At 59.5% G+C, this 13,513-nt stretch overlaps 2 protein-coding genes across 2 annotated transcripts in view; one reads left to right on the forward strand and one right to left on the reverse strand.

Moving 5' to 3' along the window:
- The first annotated feature begins 1,462 nt into the window (after positions 1 to 1,462).
- LRRC26 (leucine rich repeat containing 26) lies at positions 1,463 to 2,520 on the forward strand. Its single transcript, XM_049781631.1, has 2 exons — positions 1,463 to 2,132; positions 2,228 to 2,520. The coding sequence occupies exons 1-2, from the start codon at positions 1,463 to 1,465 to the stop codon at positions 2,518 to 2,520; spliced, it is 963 nt and encodes a 320-aa protein (XP_049637588.1).
- A 75-nt stretch (positions 2,521 to 2,595) lies between these two features.
- The window catches only part of GRIN1 (glutamate ionotropic receptor NMDA type subunit 1), a 30,105-nt gene continuing 19,187 nt past the window's right edge, over positions 2,596 to 13,513 (reverse strand). The window contains 11 exon segments of the mRNA XM_049782398.1: positions 2,596 to 3,360; positions 6,445 to 6,590; positions 6,679 to 6,788; positions 7,417 to 7,578; positions 7,708 to 7,865; positions 7,967 to 8,115; positions 8,185 to 8,297; positions 8,428 to 8,546; positions 8,622 to 8,786; positions 9,069 to 9,196; positions 9,683 to 9,824. Of these exon segments, the coding sequence (XP_049638355.1) occupies positions 3,292 to 3,360; positions 6,445 to 6,590; positions 6,679 to 6,788; positions 7,417 to 7,578; positions 7,708 to 7,865; positions 7,967 to 8,115; positions 8,185 to 8,297; positions 8,428 to 8,546; positions 8,622 to 8,786; positions 9,069 to 9,196; positions 9,683 to 9,824 (1,461 nt within the window). The 3' untranslated portion in view covers positions 2,596 to 3,291.

Here is a 13,513-nt window from a genome sequence, read left to right on the forward strand (position 1 = left end):
GTGTTCTGTGGGGCGTGGGGAGAGCTGGGGACCCCCACCAGTGGGTGACAGTGGCTGTGGGGTCCTGTCTGCAGCTGAAACCTGTAAGTGCAGCCTGGGCCTCAGCCGAGAGGCGCTCATCGCTCTGATTGTGGTGCTAGCAGGAGTCAGTGCCAGCTGCTTCTGTGCCCTGTTGGTGGTGGCGATGGGTATCATCCGAGCCAAGGGGTGTGTGAGCCCTGGCTGGGCAGGTGGGGTGGAGGGGCGGAGGCATGGTGGCTCCAATTATAGTGGGCAGAGAATTTGGGGGCTGCACTGGGTGCTCCTAGGTTCACAGTGCTGGAATTTACTCTTCCTCCCCACCCCATCCCCCAGTGAGAGGTGTTCCCGAAACACAGAGGAAGGCAGGTGAGTGCCCAAGTGAGGAATGCTGGAAGGTGGCACCTTGCAGGTGGGCGGGCAATAGGCGGTGGCAGAAGCTGGCAGGGTCCCCCTCTGAACTGTGTCTGGGATGCAGGCTGGCGGGGCAGCACCATGAGGTTCAGGAAGAGCTCATGGACCTGCATGCAGTGCACGTGGAGTCCCACCTTATGGAACAGGAGCTAGAGGTGTCCGTGGAGGAGCCCCTCAGGGAGTCGCCTTCCGAGTCGCTGCAGGAGCCCCTGAGGGCCCCGGCCTCCATGGACAGTACCAGGCAGCTGGGGGGGCTGGAGCAGCCACCCCCCCACTTTTTACCACCCCAATAACTGTGGGCAGCGGTGGAAAGAGAATAAACGCTCTTCAGTGCTTCTGGCTGCTCTCAGGCAGTGCTGCAGAGCCAGGACGGAGCCGTAGCAGGGCAGGGCAGGGCAGGGCAGGGCCCTCCACCTGCCCAGCTGCACTGTGCTCCCGCCTCTTACCCATGTGGCCCCTGTTGTCTGCCCTCTGCTGCAGCCTCAGCTCGTCCCTTCCCACCCCCCTGCTTTGCCCTGGGGAGCTGGCCAAGGTCCCTGCTGGGCCCGCCCCAGAGGTCTGCGGGTGTCCTGCCCATCCCCTTGACAATGCTCAGAGGACAGTAGTGCCCTCCACTGCTTGTCCAGACTCAGACGCACCCAAAGACTTGGACCCCAACCTGTCACCTACCACCGTGATGAAAAGCTCTTCGTGGGATCGGTATGAGTGTGGAAGTGGTGAGGAACGGGCCCTCGGGGTGACAGTCCCGGTGGCACCTCTGAGTTGAGTGGGCCCCGGGTGCTCGGGCCCCAGAGGACAGTGGGGAGAAAGGCAGGGCCTGGGGGTGGTAGGCACCTCCACTTCATCAGCTGGTACCAAGCCAAGAGGAGCCCAGAGCTCCGGAACAGGTGGCTGGCAGTGCTGGGTGTTGGCTGCGTGCCCAGCCCCTGCCCTGTGCGCGGGACCAGTCTGGGGACCGGAACTTGTCCAGTTTTCAGCCTGAGAGTTAATATTTGTATCGCTGAAGACACCCGGGCAGCAGCGTCCTCCCATGGGGGGACCCGCTGGCACTCAAATGCCGAGTCCTCGCCAACCCTTGCTGCTACTGCTGCTGTCGCTATGGCCAGTTTGGGCCCAGATGCCCACCGAGGCGGCCTGGTGGGGAGCCCCCGATTGCCCCGAGGCGTGTGCGTGCGCGCCGGGCGGCGAGGCTAACTGTTCGGGGCGCGGCCTGACCGCCGTGCCCGCGGGTCTGGGCCGGCGCGTGCGTGCCCTGGTGCTGGCCCACAACCGCGTGCAAGCGCTTCCGCCCTTGGCCTTTGTGCCCGCGGGCGGGCTGCTGCGTCTGGACCTCCGCAGCAACGGGCTGCTGCGGGTGCACGCGCGTGCCTTCTGGGGTCTGGCGGCCCTGCAGCAGCTCGACCTAGGCGCCAACCGGCTGGAGGCGCTGGATCCGGGCACCTTCGCGCCGTTACGCGCACTGCGCACCCTCTCGCTGGCGGGCAACCGACTGGCGCGCCTGGACCCCGCGGCCCTGGGTGCGCTCCCGATGCTGCGGGAGCTCGGCCTGCAGGACAACTCGCTGGCGGCCCTGGCGCCCGGCGTGCTGACCGCCCTGCCCGCACTCCGCGCCCTGCGCCTGCCGCGCAACCCCTGGGTCTGTGGCTGCGCGCTGCGCCCGCTCTGCGCCTGGCTCCGCCGCCACCCGGGGCCCCAGCCAGGTGAGCACGGCCGGGCTGGGTCCGAAGGGGCGGGCTGGCTGGCCTGGAACCAACCGATCGCCCCCTGACCGCCTGCGCACCCCTGTTCACCGCAGAGACGGAGACGCCAATGTGCGCGTGGCCGGGCCGCCCGACGCCCAGGCCCCTGGCCGCCTTCCCCGACGAGGCCTTCAGCCACTGCTCGCAGCCGCTCACCCCGCGGGACCTGGCCGTGGTCTACGTGCTCGGGCCGATCTCGTTCCTCGCCAGCCTGGCCGCCTGCCTGGCGCTGGGCTCCGCGCTCACCGCTTGCCGCCGCCTTCGCCCCCTCGCCACCCGTCCCGCACCTCCCCGGCCACCGAAGCCGAAGCCCGCAGACCCTGGAAACCAGCCGGCCCCGCGGGCCTGAGCCCGACCCTCTCCTCCCCTCTGCGTCCACGGAGTGTCCCTCGTCCCCAAGGGCGCCAACAAGTGACACTGACTGGAACCTGGTGGTTTCCTTCCTTTACGCATCAGCACTGCACACACACTCACACACACACATCGGGCGGGGACGGGGAGGCGCGCGCGGATACGGGGACTGGGGCCTGTACAAGGTGGGGACAGGATGCGCGCGGGGCAGGCAGGCACCCAGGGCAGTCGTGCCAGCCACACCAGCACCCAAAGCGGCCGGCAGGGCCTGTGCGCTCGGCCCCAAGTCCAGGGAAGGCGTGACTTAGCAGGGAGCGTGTGGGGAGGAGCCCTGGCAGGCGAGGTCCCGAGTCTGTCACCGGGGAGGGTTAGGGCCAGCAGCTCAGCAGAGGGGTCTGGCCTGATGGGACAGAATGGGAAAGTGGCGCGAGGGCTTGGGAGGTGCAGCTAGAGCCGGGGCCAGGACCCCTTCCGTGGTGGTGCAGGTTCCGGCTGGCCCCCTGCAAGGGCCTCTGCCTGGTGCCCACCGCGCAGAGACCCCCGCGCCCTGCCTCTGCCCGGGCGCCCGCCGCCCTGCCCAGCCAGCTCAGGTCTGCTCCCGTCTGCAGCTGCTGTGGTCCGCGCCTCGGTCCAGCAGGGGCTGCCCGCCAGGCAGGCCAGGGTGGGCAGTCTGTGGGTTGGCTGGACTTCCCTCAGGCCTTCCCGAGCAGCAGGACCCATCAGTGTCCTTGGCCGGGCTAACTGGGCAGGTGGGCGCCTCCGGGGGGCCTCACACCACGGTGCTGACCGAGGGATCTGAGAGGTTGAGCGGGCCCGTGATATCAGTGGGATGGTACTGCTGCAAAATAGAAATACAGACAAGGCAGCCGTTAGCCAGGGCTCGGGGGCGCGCGCGGGGCCGGGACTGGAGGGCGCGGCCTGGGGGAGGCCGGGGTGCTCCGGGACTGTGCGTGGCCAGGCCGTCCGGGAGTCTGCGGGGAGGGGGGGGAGGGCGGGCAGGGCTTCTCAGCTCTCCCTATGGCGGGCGCACATCTGCAGCTGGCCCTCCTCCCTCTCAATAGCGCGTCGCGGCAGCACCGTGTCTTTTTGCTTTTGCAAAGCGCCGCGTCCACCCCCGGTGCTCTATAAATAAGAACCAACAGTCAATACCCGCTGGCCCGCCAACTGCCAGGGACCCCGGCCCTGAGTGCCCGGTGCCAGTGGCCCGGCCTGGCTGCGGGCAGAGGCGAGGGTCTCAGCAGCTGCACTTACTCCACACCCCACCCCTGCCCGCCCAGGCCCTCCCGAGGAGCAGATGCCCAGCTGCAAAGGGGCGGGGGGTGGTGGAGCTGGGCTGCCCTCCCCCCCCCCCAGCTTTCCCAGAATCCCAGTAGCGCCCCCAGGCCCCTGCAGGGCGATTGGCCTTAGTTGCCACATGGTGCCAGGGCTGGCCGGGAGGATGGTTCCTGGTTCCCCCGGGATGCTCCAGGAAGAGCCGTGCTCTCTGGGGCCAGCAGCCAGGCTCCAGGGGTCGGGAGCACTGGAGAGAGACCACCGTTTGCTGCTCTGAGCTGGGCCAGCCTCTCCCTCCTCTCTGGCCCTGCACTAACCTCTCAGTGCACCCCTCATCAAGCCCCAGGTTCTGCACCCACCCTCCTGCATAAAGCCGGGCTCACAGTCCCTTCCCTGTGTGGGGCATGATGTCCAGAAGTGCTGCCTCCCCAGGCGGGCAGGGGGCACCAAGGGCCAGTGCTGCCTGTGTACCCCGGCTTTCCCAGGGCGGACTCTGGGCGGAGGCTGTGCTGGCTTTGCCCGGGCCTCCACCTGGGAAGGGGGTCTCTAGCCAGCCTGGGTCCAACTGTCCTTATCGCACGGTGGCAGTGCCCAGGGCAGGAGAGCAGGGCAGAGGTGGGTGCAAGCAGCGGCCCTGGGAAGGGGCAGGAGTAGGGTGTTGGTCCCATGGAGGCCTCCCCTCCCTTTCTGGGCCTGTCTGGGAGCTGGGCCAAGGCCCTCTGGCCAATCCGTCTGTCCTCACATCTCCCAGGGGCTGCTAGCCTGTCTCCCACTGACGTCTACTCATTCTGGGCTGGGGGCTGCCCGAACTCTCCATCCCCCATCTCATGGCCCCTTGTGGCTAGGAGGGCCTGTTCCGACTCCAGGTCCCAGCTGTCCACCCAAGGGGAGCCTGCCCGGCCCCCAGCCCTGACCCACACAGATCACATGGACGGTGCGACAGGTATGGTTCTGGCAAGACACGGGAGACAGGTGTCTGGGTCGGGGCAGGCGGCCAAACAGATGGACGGATGAGACAGGGCCGCCCCGGCCCCTCCACGGACACCGCAGGGAGTGAGAAAGAGCAGCAGTCCCTGGGCAGAGGCTGAGAAACACGTGACAGAAAGGTGGGGGGCCTTGGGCCGGGAGGACCTGCTACGGCCTAGCCATGGTGAGGAGAGGCTGACCAACGACATGACAGCTTCAGGATGGTACCAGCGGCGTGGTATGGGTAGACGCACGCAGGCAGAGACGGACACATGGCCCAGACCAATGGGAGGGCCACGGCGGAGAAAGGGGGCCTGCGTGGCCGAGAGAGACAGAGACAGAGAGAGAGAGAAAGATGGCAGAGGACCATGGTGGCCGAGGGTGGGATGGCAGGGGACGCCTGATGCACGGGACAGACACGGAGGGCGAGAGAAGAGGCAGAGTGTGGATGGGGCGTCTGTCCCCTTACCGTGTCTTTGGAGGACCTACGCCTCTTGAAGCTGGAAGCCAGGGTGGAGGTGAGAGCCCTAAATGTGGCTTTCTTTTTAAGGTCAGGCTCTGCTCTAGCACTCTTTCTATCCTAAAATGAATATGTATAAGTGATTAGACGGCAGGGGGGAGCCGCGCCTGCCCTCGCCTGTTCCTGGGGGGTGCCGCTGCCTGGCCTGGCCAGCTGGCCGGGCCCTCACTCCTGCCTGCCTTGCCTGCCTGCCTGCTCTGGACAGACCACCAGCATCCGACAGGAGTGGCTGAGTGTCCCGGCTGACCTCACTGGAGCTGGAGGGGAGTGTCTGCAGATGGGGAGGGCCTACAGCTCTCCTCAGAGAAGTCTATCTGGCTCCTAGTGGCTGAGGGGAATGACAGGAGAGTCTCCGCCTGCCAGACTGATCCCAGAGGGGGCGCGGAGGGTCACACCACCAAGATTCAGGCCAGGGTCGAGGAGCGAAGGAGGGTGGCAAGATGGAACCGGAGTGACGGATGAACCAGGCCATATTGGCCGATGTGAGATTAGTGACCAGGTCCCGAGAGCAAGAGTGAGCAGATGTGAGTCAGGGGGTGCCATGAGCAGCCTCGGGATGCCCTCTCTGCCCTGCAGCCAGCAGCTTCAGCCCAGGTCGGGAGAGGGCGCTCTGGGGAGCACCCAGAGAAAGAAGAGATGGAGCACAGTGGACAGGCCAGTGGGCAACAACCCTCTTCCTGCACAGACCCCTGCCCAGCCTGGATCCAGTCAGGCCCCCCAGCAGGCGTCAGCTTACAGCCCATCCAGACCAGGGTCATGCAGACAGAAGACAGGAGGGGCAGGTGAAAGGTGTCTGGAAGGGCTGGGTGGGGCGGCGGAGCGCAGGAGACATCTTGGACTCACCAGCTACACCCTCGTGGACCCTGCCTTACCCTGCCTCAATTTACCTTCCTATGGAATGGGCACCGGAGGGCGGCTCTGGAGACAGAGGGACTAGACAGAAGCTTGAGCAAGATGCTTGGCCTCCCTGGGCCTGTGTGTGCAGCAGGTGGCCACCTGTGGGTGGTCCCTACCAGTGCTGCCCTGGCCCTGGCTCCCAGCTCCAGGCCTGCCCACAAGGGCTCCTGGGAGCCGCTGGAACTGTGCTCCAGCCTGGGAGGATGCGGGAAGGCCAGGGTGAGGCTGGGCCGTGGCCCCAGGCCACGGGGGGTTGTCCTGCCTTACCTGCAGGTTCTTCCTCCACACGTTCACTGCAGCGAAGGCCAGCTGCATCTGCTTCCGGCGGGCATCCTTGTGCCGCTTGTAGGCAATCTCGATGAAGATGAGGAAAATGCCGGCCACGATGCCCCCGGCCACCAGCATGAAGACCCCTGTGGGCGGGGGCACCTCATCAGCGGTGGCTCCACGTGGCCCACCCAGGGCCTCCACAGTGGCATACAAGGCACCGCAGGATCCCACCTGCCATATTCTCAAAGGTGAGAGTCGCAGGGGCATTGCTGCGCGAGTCGCACTCCTGGTACCGAACCCATGTCTTGTCCAGGTCTTCCATGAAGCCATTCTCGTGGGACCTGGGTCGTGCGGGGGGTGGGGGGGCTTGTGAGTTGGTGGGGCTGGTGGGCAGGCCACTCAGGACTGACTGGCAGGAAGCGGGGCTGAGGGGGGCTGGGGCCTCAGTGGTGGAACCGAGGTGGGCAGGGCCCAGGTTGGATGGGTGCGGCCTTGTGATGGATGGTGGAACCTGGGCACTGGGTGGGCGGGGTCAGTGTGAGTGAGCGGGGCCAATGCTGGTGGAGGCTGGCAGTGGGTGGGCAGGGCATGGACAATAGGTGGGTCGGGGTGGGCAGGGACTGGGAAGTTGGTGAGCAGTGCCAGGTGGGGGGCTTGGACAGTGGTGGGCGGGGCCTCAGTGATTAGGATGAAGTGGCCTGTGTAAGTGGGGTGGGTGGAGCCTCATAGTGGGTGGGAAGCTCAAGATTGTTGGGTTTTAGGGGGCTCTTAGTGGTCAGTGGGTGGGTCTGAGTGGTGGGTGGGTGGTTGAGGTGGTCAGGGCCTAGCTAGCGGGGTAGGTGGGGTCGAGGAGGGCGGGTCTGAAAACTGTGGGTATGGTTGAGATGGGTTTTTGCTCTCCCTAGGCCCATTCTCTGGTGCAGGAAGTCTCCTCAGAGGTAGGGAGGACAGGCCAGCCCATGCACTCACTTGAGGATGGACAGGGAGACGTTCTGCTTCCAGGGACTGTCCTTGCGCATGCCAATGCCGAAGCCGGAGCGGAAGAATAGCTCGCCCGTGGTGACCAGGTCACACTTCTGCGAGGCCTCAAACTCCAGCACAGCAGAGTCCCAGATGAAGGCGTGCAGCTTGCTGTGGGGCAGACGTAGTCAGGGGAGCTGGGATGGGGGTACGGTTCCACCCAGACACCACCCTTGCCTCGTCTCTCCAGGGTGCCCACCTCCCTCCCCGGCCACCACTCCTGCTCCGTCCGCCCCTCACTTGTCCCGCACAGCCTGGATGGCCTCAGCCGCGCTCTCATAGTTGTGCTTTTCCATGTGCCGGTACATGGTGCTCAGCTCCACCTGCCGCCGGAAGTAAATGTCCACAGAGCTCTGCTTCACTGTGGCGTAGATGAACTTGTCAGAGGGGTTTCTCAACTGCGGGGCAGAGGGCAAGATTTGAACTTGTGCCTGGATCCCGCCCGGGGAAACAGCCGTCACGGACCTCGCTGCCCGCCCCCAGCCGGGCCAGGCCTCACCCGGGGGTCATTGATGCCTGTGATGCGCTCCTCCGGCCGGTCCAACACCAGGAAGGCTGCCAGGTTGGCAGTGTAGGAGGCCACGATGATCATGGCAAAGCCGGCCCACACCATTCCCAGGATACGGGCAGAGAAGCTCCGGGGGGCACCTGCGGGCAGATCATGGTCAGCTGAGTCCAGCCAGGTAGTATGGCCCAAGGGGCTGGGACTGGCCTCACCTTCTCCGATGCCGGAGTTCAGAAGGACGCCCCAGGAGAACCACATGGCCGAGGATAGGGTAAGTGCATCTTCTTCCTCCTCCTCGCTGTTCACTTTGAACCGGCCAAAGGGACTGCAGGGTGGGGGAAGAGGGCAGGCGAGAGAGGGCGGGAGGTGGGAGGGGCAGCCCCATCTTCCCCTTACCCAACTCAGGAGCCCCCCTGCCCCTCACTGGGCGCAAGCATCAGGCTGGCCACGCTCACCTGAAGCGGTCCAGGAGATAGAGCATCACAGCCACTACATGCACCGACAGTCCCACCAGCAGCCACAGAGTGCTCTGGAAAGGCTGCATGAACGAGTCCAGTGTGCTACGGGGAATTTCCTGCAGGGACATTGATCTTCAGCTCCAGCCAGCCCACCCGGGGCCCCAGTCCTCCCCACCGGTCCCCCATGACACCTTCTTGACCAGAATGGTCAGGCCCTGGTACTTGAAGGGCTTGGAGAACTCGATGTACTGTGCGCGCTCATTGTTGATGGTCAGTGGAGCCACAATCATGTCTGCCTGGCCGCTGAGGAGCTCGCCCATCATCCCGTTCCACTCCTTCTTGTTGCTATTGTTCACCTAACCAGGGAGTGGGAGGGCTCGGTTTGGTCCCACTCCAGGCCCCTCAATCAGATGCCATCCCAGCAGGTAGATCTCCCCCTTGCTAGACCCAGGACCAGATCAGGGCCCTACTGCCAAAGACCACTGGGGCTTAGCTCCTTCCCCGACAGCCTTCCTGCATCCTGCTAAACCTGGCCCCAGCCTGTGGGCTCCACATAGCCTGAACCTGCAGACCAACACCCGGCCTGACCTGTCCACATGGGTCCTCTCCCCTGAGTGAGTGTCATGGGCCCAGCCTACCCGCTCCTGTGTGCCGAACTTGCCGTCGGCCACAAGGTGCACCTCGTAGGTGAAGTTCATAGTCCGCGCCAGCTTGATAAGCAGGTCGATGCAGAACCCATAGCAGCACTGAGGCACCGTGTGTCGTGCTGGGGACCAGGCGGAGTGAGCGACAGATGTGAAGTCTCCCTTTCCTGCCACTTGCCTTTGACTCAGCCCAGTGGCCCGATCCCACACATACAGCAGCAGCTCAGAACCCATGACAGCTTCCAGGGTTCCAGCAATTCCCAGGCCCAGACCATTCCCATAGTCATTCCCTCACAGCACACCACACAAAGCTCCGCCCATATTGTGGCCCGCCCCACAACAAAACACACCCTATCATGACCCCGCCCCCACCACAGCCCTGTCCTCATGGCCACACACTCACAAAAAGTCCCACCCCTCTCACATCCCTGACAGCACCACACCGCACCCTCTATGGCCCTGCCCATGGCCCTAGCTCCACCCAGACTCATCTCTTCACGGCCCCGCCTACCCTCATCTTTGCAACAGCCACGCCCACAGCCACAGCCACACCCACACGCATCTCTGCCCCACCACGCCCACAGCCCTTCCCACACTCCCACACTTACGGCTGCCAGGAGAGGTGTCATTGGGCCCTGTGCAAATGACCTTCTTGACCGGATCGCCATTGACTGTGAATTCTTCCTTGCATGTTCCATCGCTCATTGTGGGCTTGACATACACGAAGGGCTCTTGGTGGATCGTCACTATCTGGGGGGACACCCAGACGTCACTGTAACTTCTGCTGACCTCTGCTGACCCCAGGTCCCCAGGAGTCTCCAAATGCCCTCTACAGCACCTCCGCCAAGGATGTCCCCTCTATGCAGCCCCTGACCTGCTGGTGTGTTGTCAGGGGGTTCTGGGCCATGGCCTTAGTGTTCTCCAGGGGCCCCCATACTGCCTGCCCTGTTCCTCTGGCCTCCCAAAACCCAGTCCATGCCTTCATTTGCCTGTCTTTCTTCCCATCTTAGAAGGCAGGCCAGGCCTTCTATTAGGGGCTGCTCATATCCCACCTGACCTGGCCACCTTCTCTGTCTTCTTAGGCACCACTCTTTCCACCCCTGGGGTCAGGCATGCCCACTGAGAACCACAGAACAGAGGACCATAGGACCACCAACGTCCCAACTGCCTTCTGTTTGCCCATATGCCTTCCCCACTGGCAGCTCTTTGTTGTCAGGGCTCCTAGTCTGGGGTGGGGCTGGGGCAGAGGAAGGGTTGAGTGCGCCCAGCCTGCTCATGGCTGGAGCAGAGTGGGCATCCTTGGTGCCACATCGACATTGGTGGAACATCGACTGAGCCTTGGCAGGTTTTTTTTTTGTTTGTTTTTTTTGTTTTGTTTTGTTTTTTTTTTTTTTTGCTTTGATTCCTCAGAGATCAGGAGCTCCTGAAAAGCTTTTGTGTTTGTTGTTTTTGCATTTAAACTTTGATTCCATTTTCTCTGAGACACAAGTCTGGAAGAGCACACGGGTAAGGCATTTTCCTTCCATGCTCCTGACCTGGGTTCAGTCCTTGACACTATGTGGGGTCCCAGTTGCTTCTTTATTTGTTATTTGTGTATCCTCAAAGAGCTCTCAGAATGAGAAATCGATTCCCATCCACATCTCCCCTTTTGGGGGGAGATCTTGGTAATATTTATCCACAGCAAATAATCCACACAGACAGGAGGTAAAAGGGGTAAAAGGTTGGGTGCAGAGAGTCCTTTGTCAGCCTGCTGCTAGCTCCAAAAAAACACCCGGAGCCACCCAGCAAACTCTCCCAAAAGACCCCGAACACCTCACTCCCAAACTATTTATTCTGCTCTCAACAGCGCCCCCACCTGGAAGGTCAAAGTGGGACAACAGGCAAAGAATAATCTTATGGAAATGTTTTCATATACTGTTGCATTAAATAATTAATGATGGAGCTGGATGGAGCTGGATGAAGGGATTTTTCTCTGCCATCCCAGGCCACGTGGCTCCGCAATCCCCATTTAGCTGGCAGGTCCCAGGTTTAGGTGAACGGCGGAATCAGACTCATCCAGAGACAGGCATCAGGAAGCATCAACTTTATTCATACCCTATCCACCACATGTGTGGCCTATATCATAACCTTTTAGAGCACAGCCATTCTTAGCTAGCCCTGCATCTTAACTCCTTTCAGCCATCTTCCCTTTGACCTCCATGCTGGCAAAAGACCAAAAGAGAGCCGAGACCCCAAACCCTGGGTCAAAGGCTTTATCTACCTTTTCCAAGACCCCTCCCAGGAATGGGCGGGGTCTTGCAGGTAAGATCAAGTTACCTAGGAAGAAAGGAGGGATGAGGCTTCATCTCCTCCTTCTCTGAAATATAAAATAACCTTTTGTAATCCTGACTCCACCTTTAGCCAAAGACGGGTTAATAGTTTCATGTAACAACGTAATAAAGTGAAAATTAACATACCAGCCCTTTTCAAAAACATAACATTTCTGCAAAATATACTATACACTTGTAACTTAAAATTTTCTTAATGCTTTTCTACCAAGCACTATTCCGGAACTTACATGTTCCTATACTTTTAAACTATATTGGGGGAACTTTCTGTTTCTATTAACCTTCCCTACACACAAGTACCATCCACCACCATCGTTAATTATTTAACTGTGACCTGAAACCTGGACCCAAGAAAACAGCGAATATGGTGAGATTTCTGCTCTTCTGTTTGATTTTGGCTCTTTTCACATGGAGTCAGCCCAAAGTGTTTGGCTACGTGAAGCCATGTTCAAAGATGGCTCCGACCCCTTCTAGGGGCAAAAATATCAGTAAAACAGGGGGGTTGAAAACTTGTATCACTCCCATCCAACACTCAGGACTGAAACTTTGTTGCCGAAAATCTTTTTTCCTAAGACCTCAGCCTCCGAGGAGAAAAAAAGACTGTATTGAAAGTGGATTGATTTTCTGAGAACAACCTTCGGCTTGAATTTGGATTTCGACTTTGAAAATTTCGGACTGGACTTTTAGAACTCTGAACATCCAAAAGCCCCCTGCAAAAAAGCTGGAACCTGCTTGCAAAGTGCCTCCGGAGGGGAGAAAAGGCAGCTGTAATCAGCCAAGAACTCCAACCCTGTGGCAGAAAAGCGACGAAAAGTGCCTAATCCGGCCCAAAGCGGCGAGCCTGGATCAGCGTGGGACAAACCAGCATCTGGATTTATGGTTTTAGGTGTAGGGACTAAGTGGGTAGTCATATATTTTACTCACAGTTGGTGATGGGATAAGTTTTAGTTAGTTAGTGGTTTAAAAAAATTTTTAAAAAAAGGAGTAATAACAGTTTAGCCCATTTAAAGATCTGATTTCTAACCGCCTGCATCTTTGTCTTAATTAAGTCATTGTCTTTATAATTCAAATGTGTTTTGTTGTTTTCCATAGTTAATATTTTCAATTGCAAAATGTTTTACTGTGTGTATTTTAATGTACTTAGCCTGTTTTTAAAATGTATGTTATGTATTTATGCTGTAGTACTTGTGTGTAGGGAAGGTTAATAGAAACAGAAAGTTCCCCCAATATAGTTTAAAAGTATAGGAACATGAAAGTTCCGGAATAGTGCTTGGTAAAAAAAGCATTAAGAGAATTTTAAGTTACAGGTGTATATATATTTTGCAGAAATGTTATGTTTTTGAAAAGGGCTGGTATGTTAATTTTCACTCTATTACGTTGTTGCATGAAACTATTAACCCGTCTTTGGCTAAAGGTGGAGTCAGGATTACAAAAGGTTCTTTTATATTTCAGAGAAGGGGGAGATGAAGCCTCATCCCTCCTTTCTTCCTAGGTAACTTGACCTTACCTGCAAGACCCCGCCCATTCCTGGGAGGGGTCTTGGAAAAGGTAGATAAAGCCTTTGACCCAGGGGATTAGCTCTCGTCCTTTTGGTCTTTTGCCAGCATGGAGGTCAAATGGAAGATGGCTGAAAGGAGTTAGGATGCAGGGCTAGCTAAGAATAGCAAATGCTTAAAAGGTTATGATATAGGGCCCGGAGAGATAGCACAATGGCATTTGCCTTGCAAGCAGCCGATCCAGGACCAAAGGTGGTTGGTTCGAATCCCGGTGTCCCATATGGTCCCCTGTGCCTGCCAGGAGCTATTTCTGAGCAGACAGCCAGGAGTAACCCCTGAGTACTGCCGGGTGTGACCCAAAAAAGCCAAAAAAAAGGTTATGATATAGGCCACACATGTGGTGGATAGGGCAAGAATAATGCTGATACTTCCTGATGCCTGTCTCTGGATGAGTCTGATTCCGCCGTTCACCTAAACCTGGGACCCGCCAGCTGAATGGGGATTGCGGAGCCACGTGGCCTGGGATGGCAGAGAAAAATCCCTCAATCCATCCATCTCCATCCAGCACCGTCGTTAATTATTTAATGCAACAATATACAACAGCACCATGTATGAG

This window comes from Suncus etruscus, chromosome 10 (genome assembly GCF_024139225.1).
Source record: "Suncus etruscus isolate mSunEtr1 chromosome 10, mSunEtr1.pri.cur, whole genome shotgun sequence".
Taxonomy (NCBI): domain Eukaryota; kingdom Metazoa; phylum Chordata; class Mammalia; order Eulipotyphla; family Soricidae; genus Suncus; species Suncus etruscus.

Bases quoted from the DNA above. Each gene is read 5' to 3' on its own strand.
- LRRC26 (XM_049781631.1), top strand. From the start codon at position 1,463: ATGGGGGGACCCGCTGGCACTCAAATGCCGAGTCCTCGCCAACCCTTG. The intron at 2,133-2,227 runs GTGAGCACGGCC...TGTTCACCGCAG, and splicing joins CCACCCGGGGCCCCAGCCAG to AGACGGAGACGCCAATGTGC.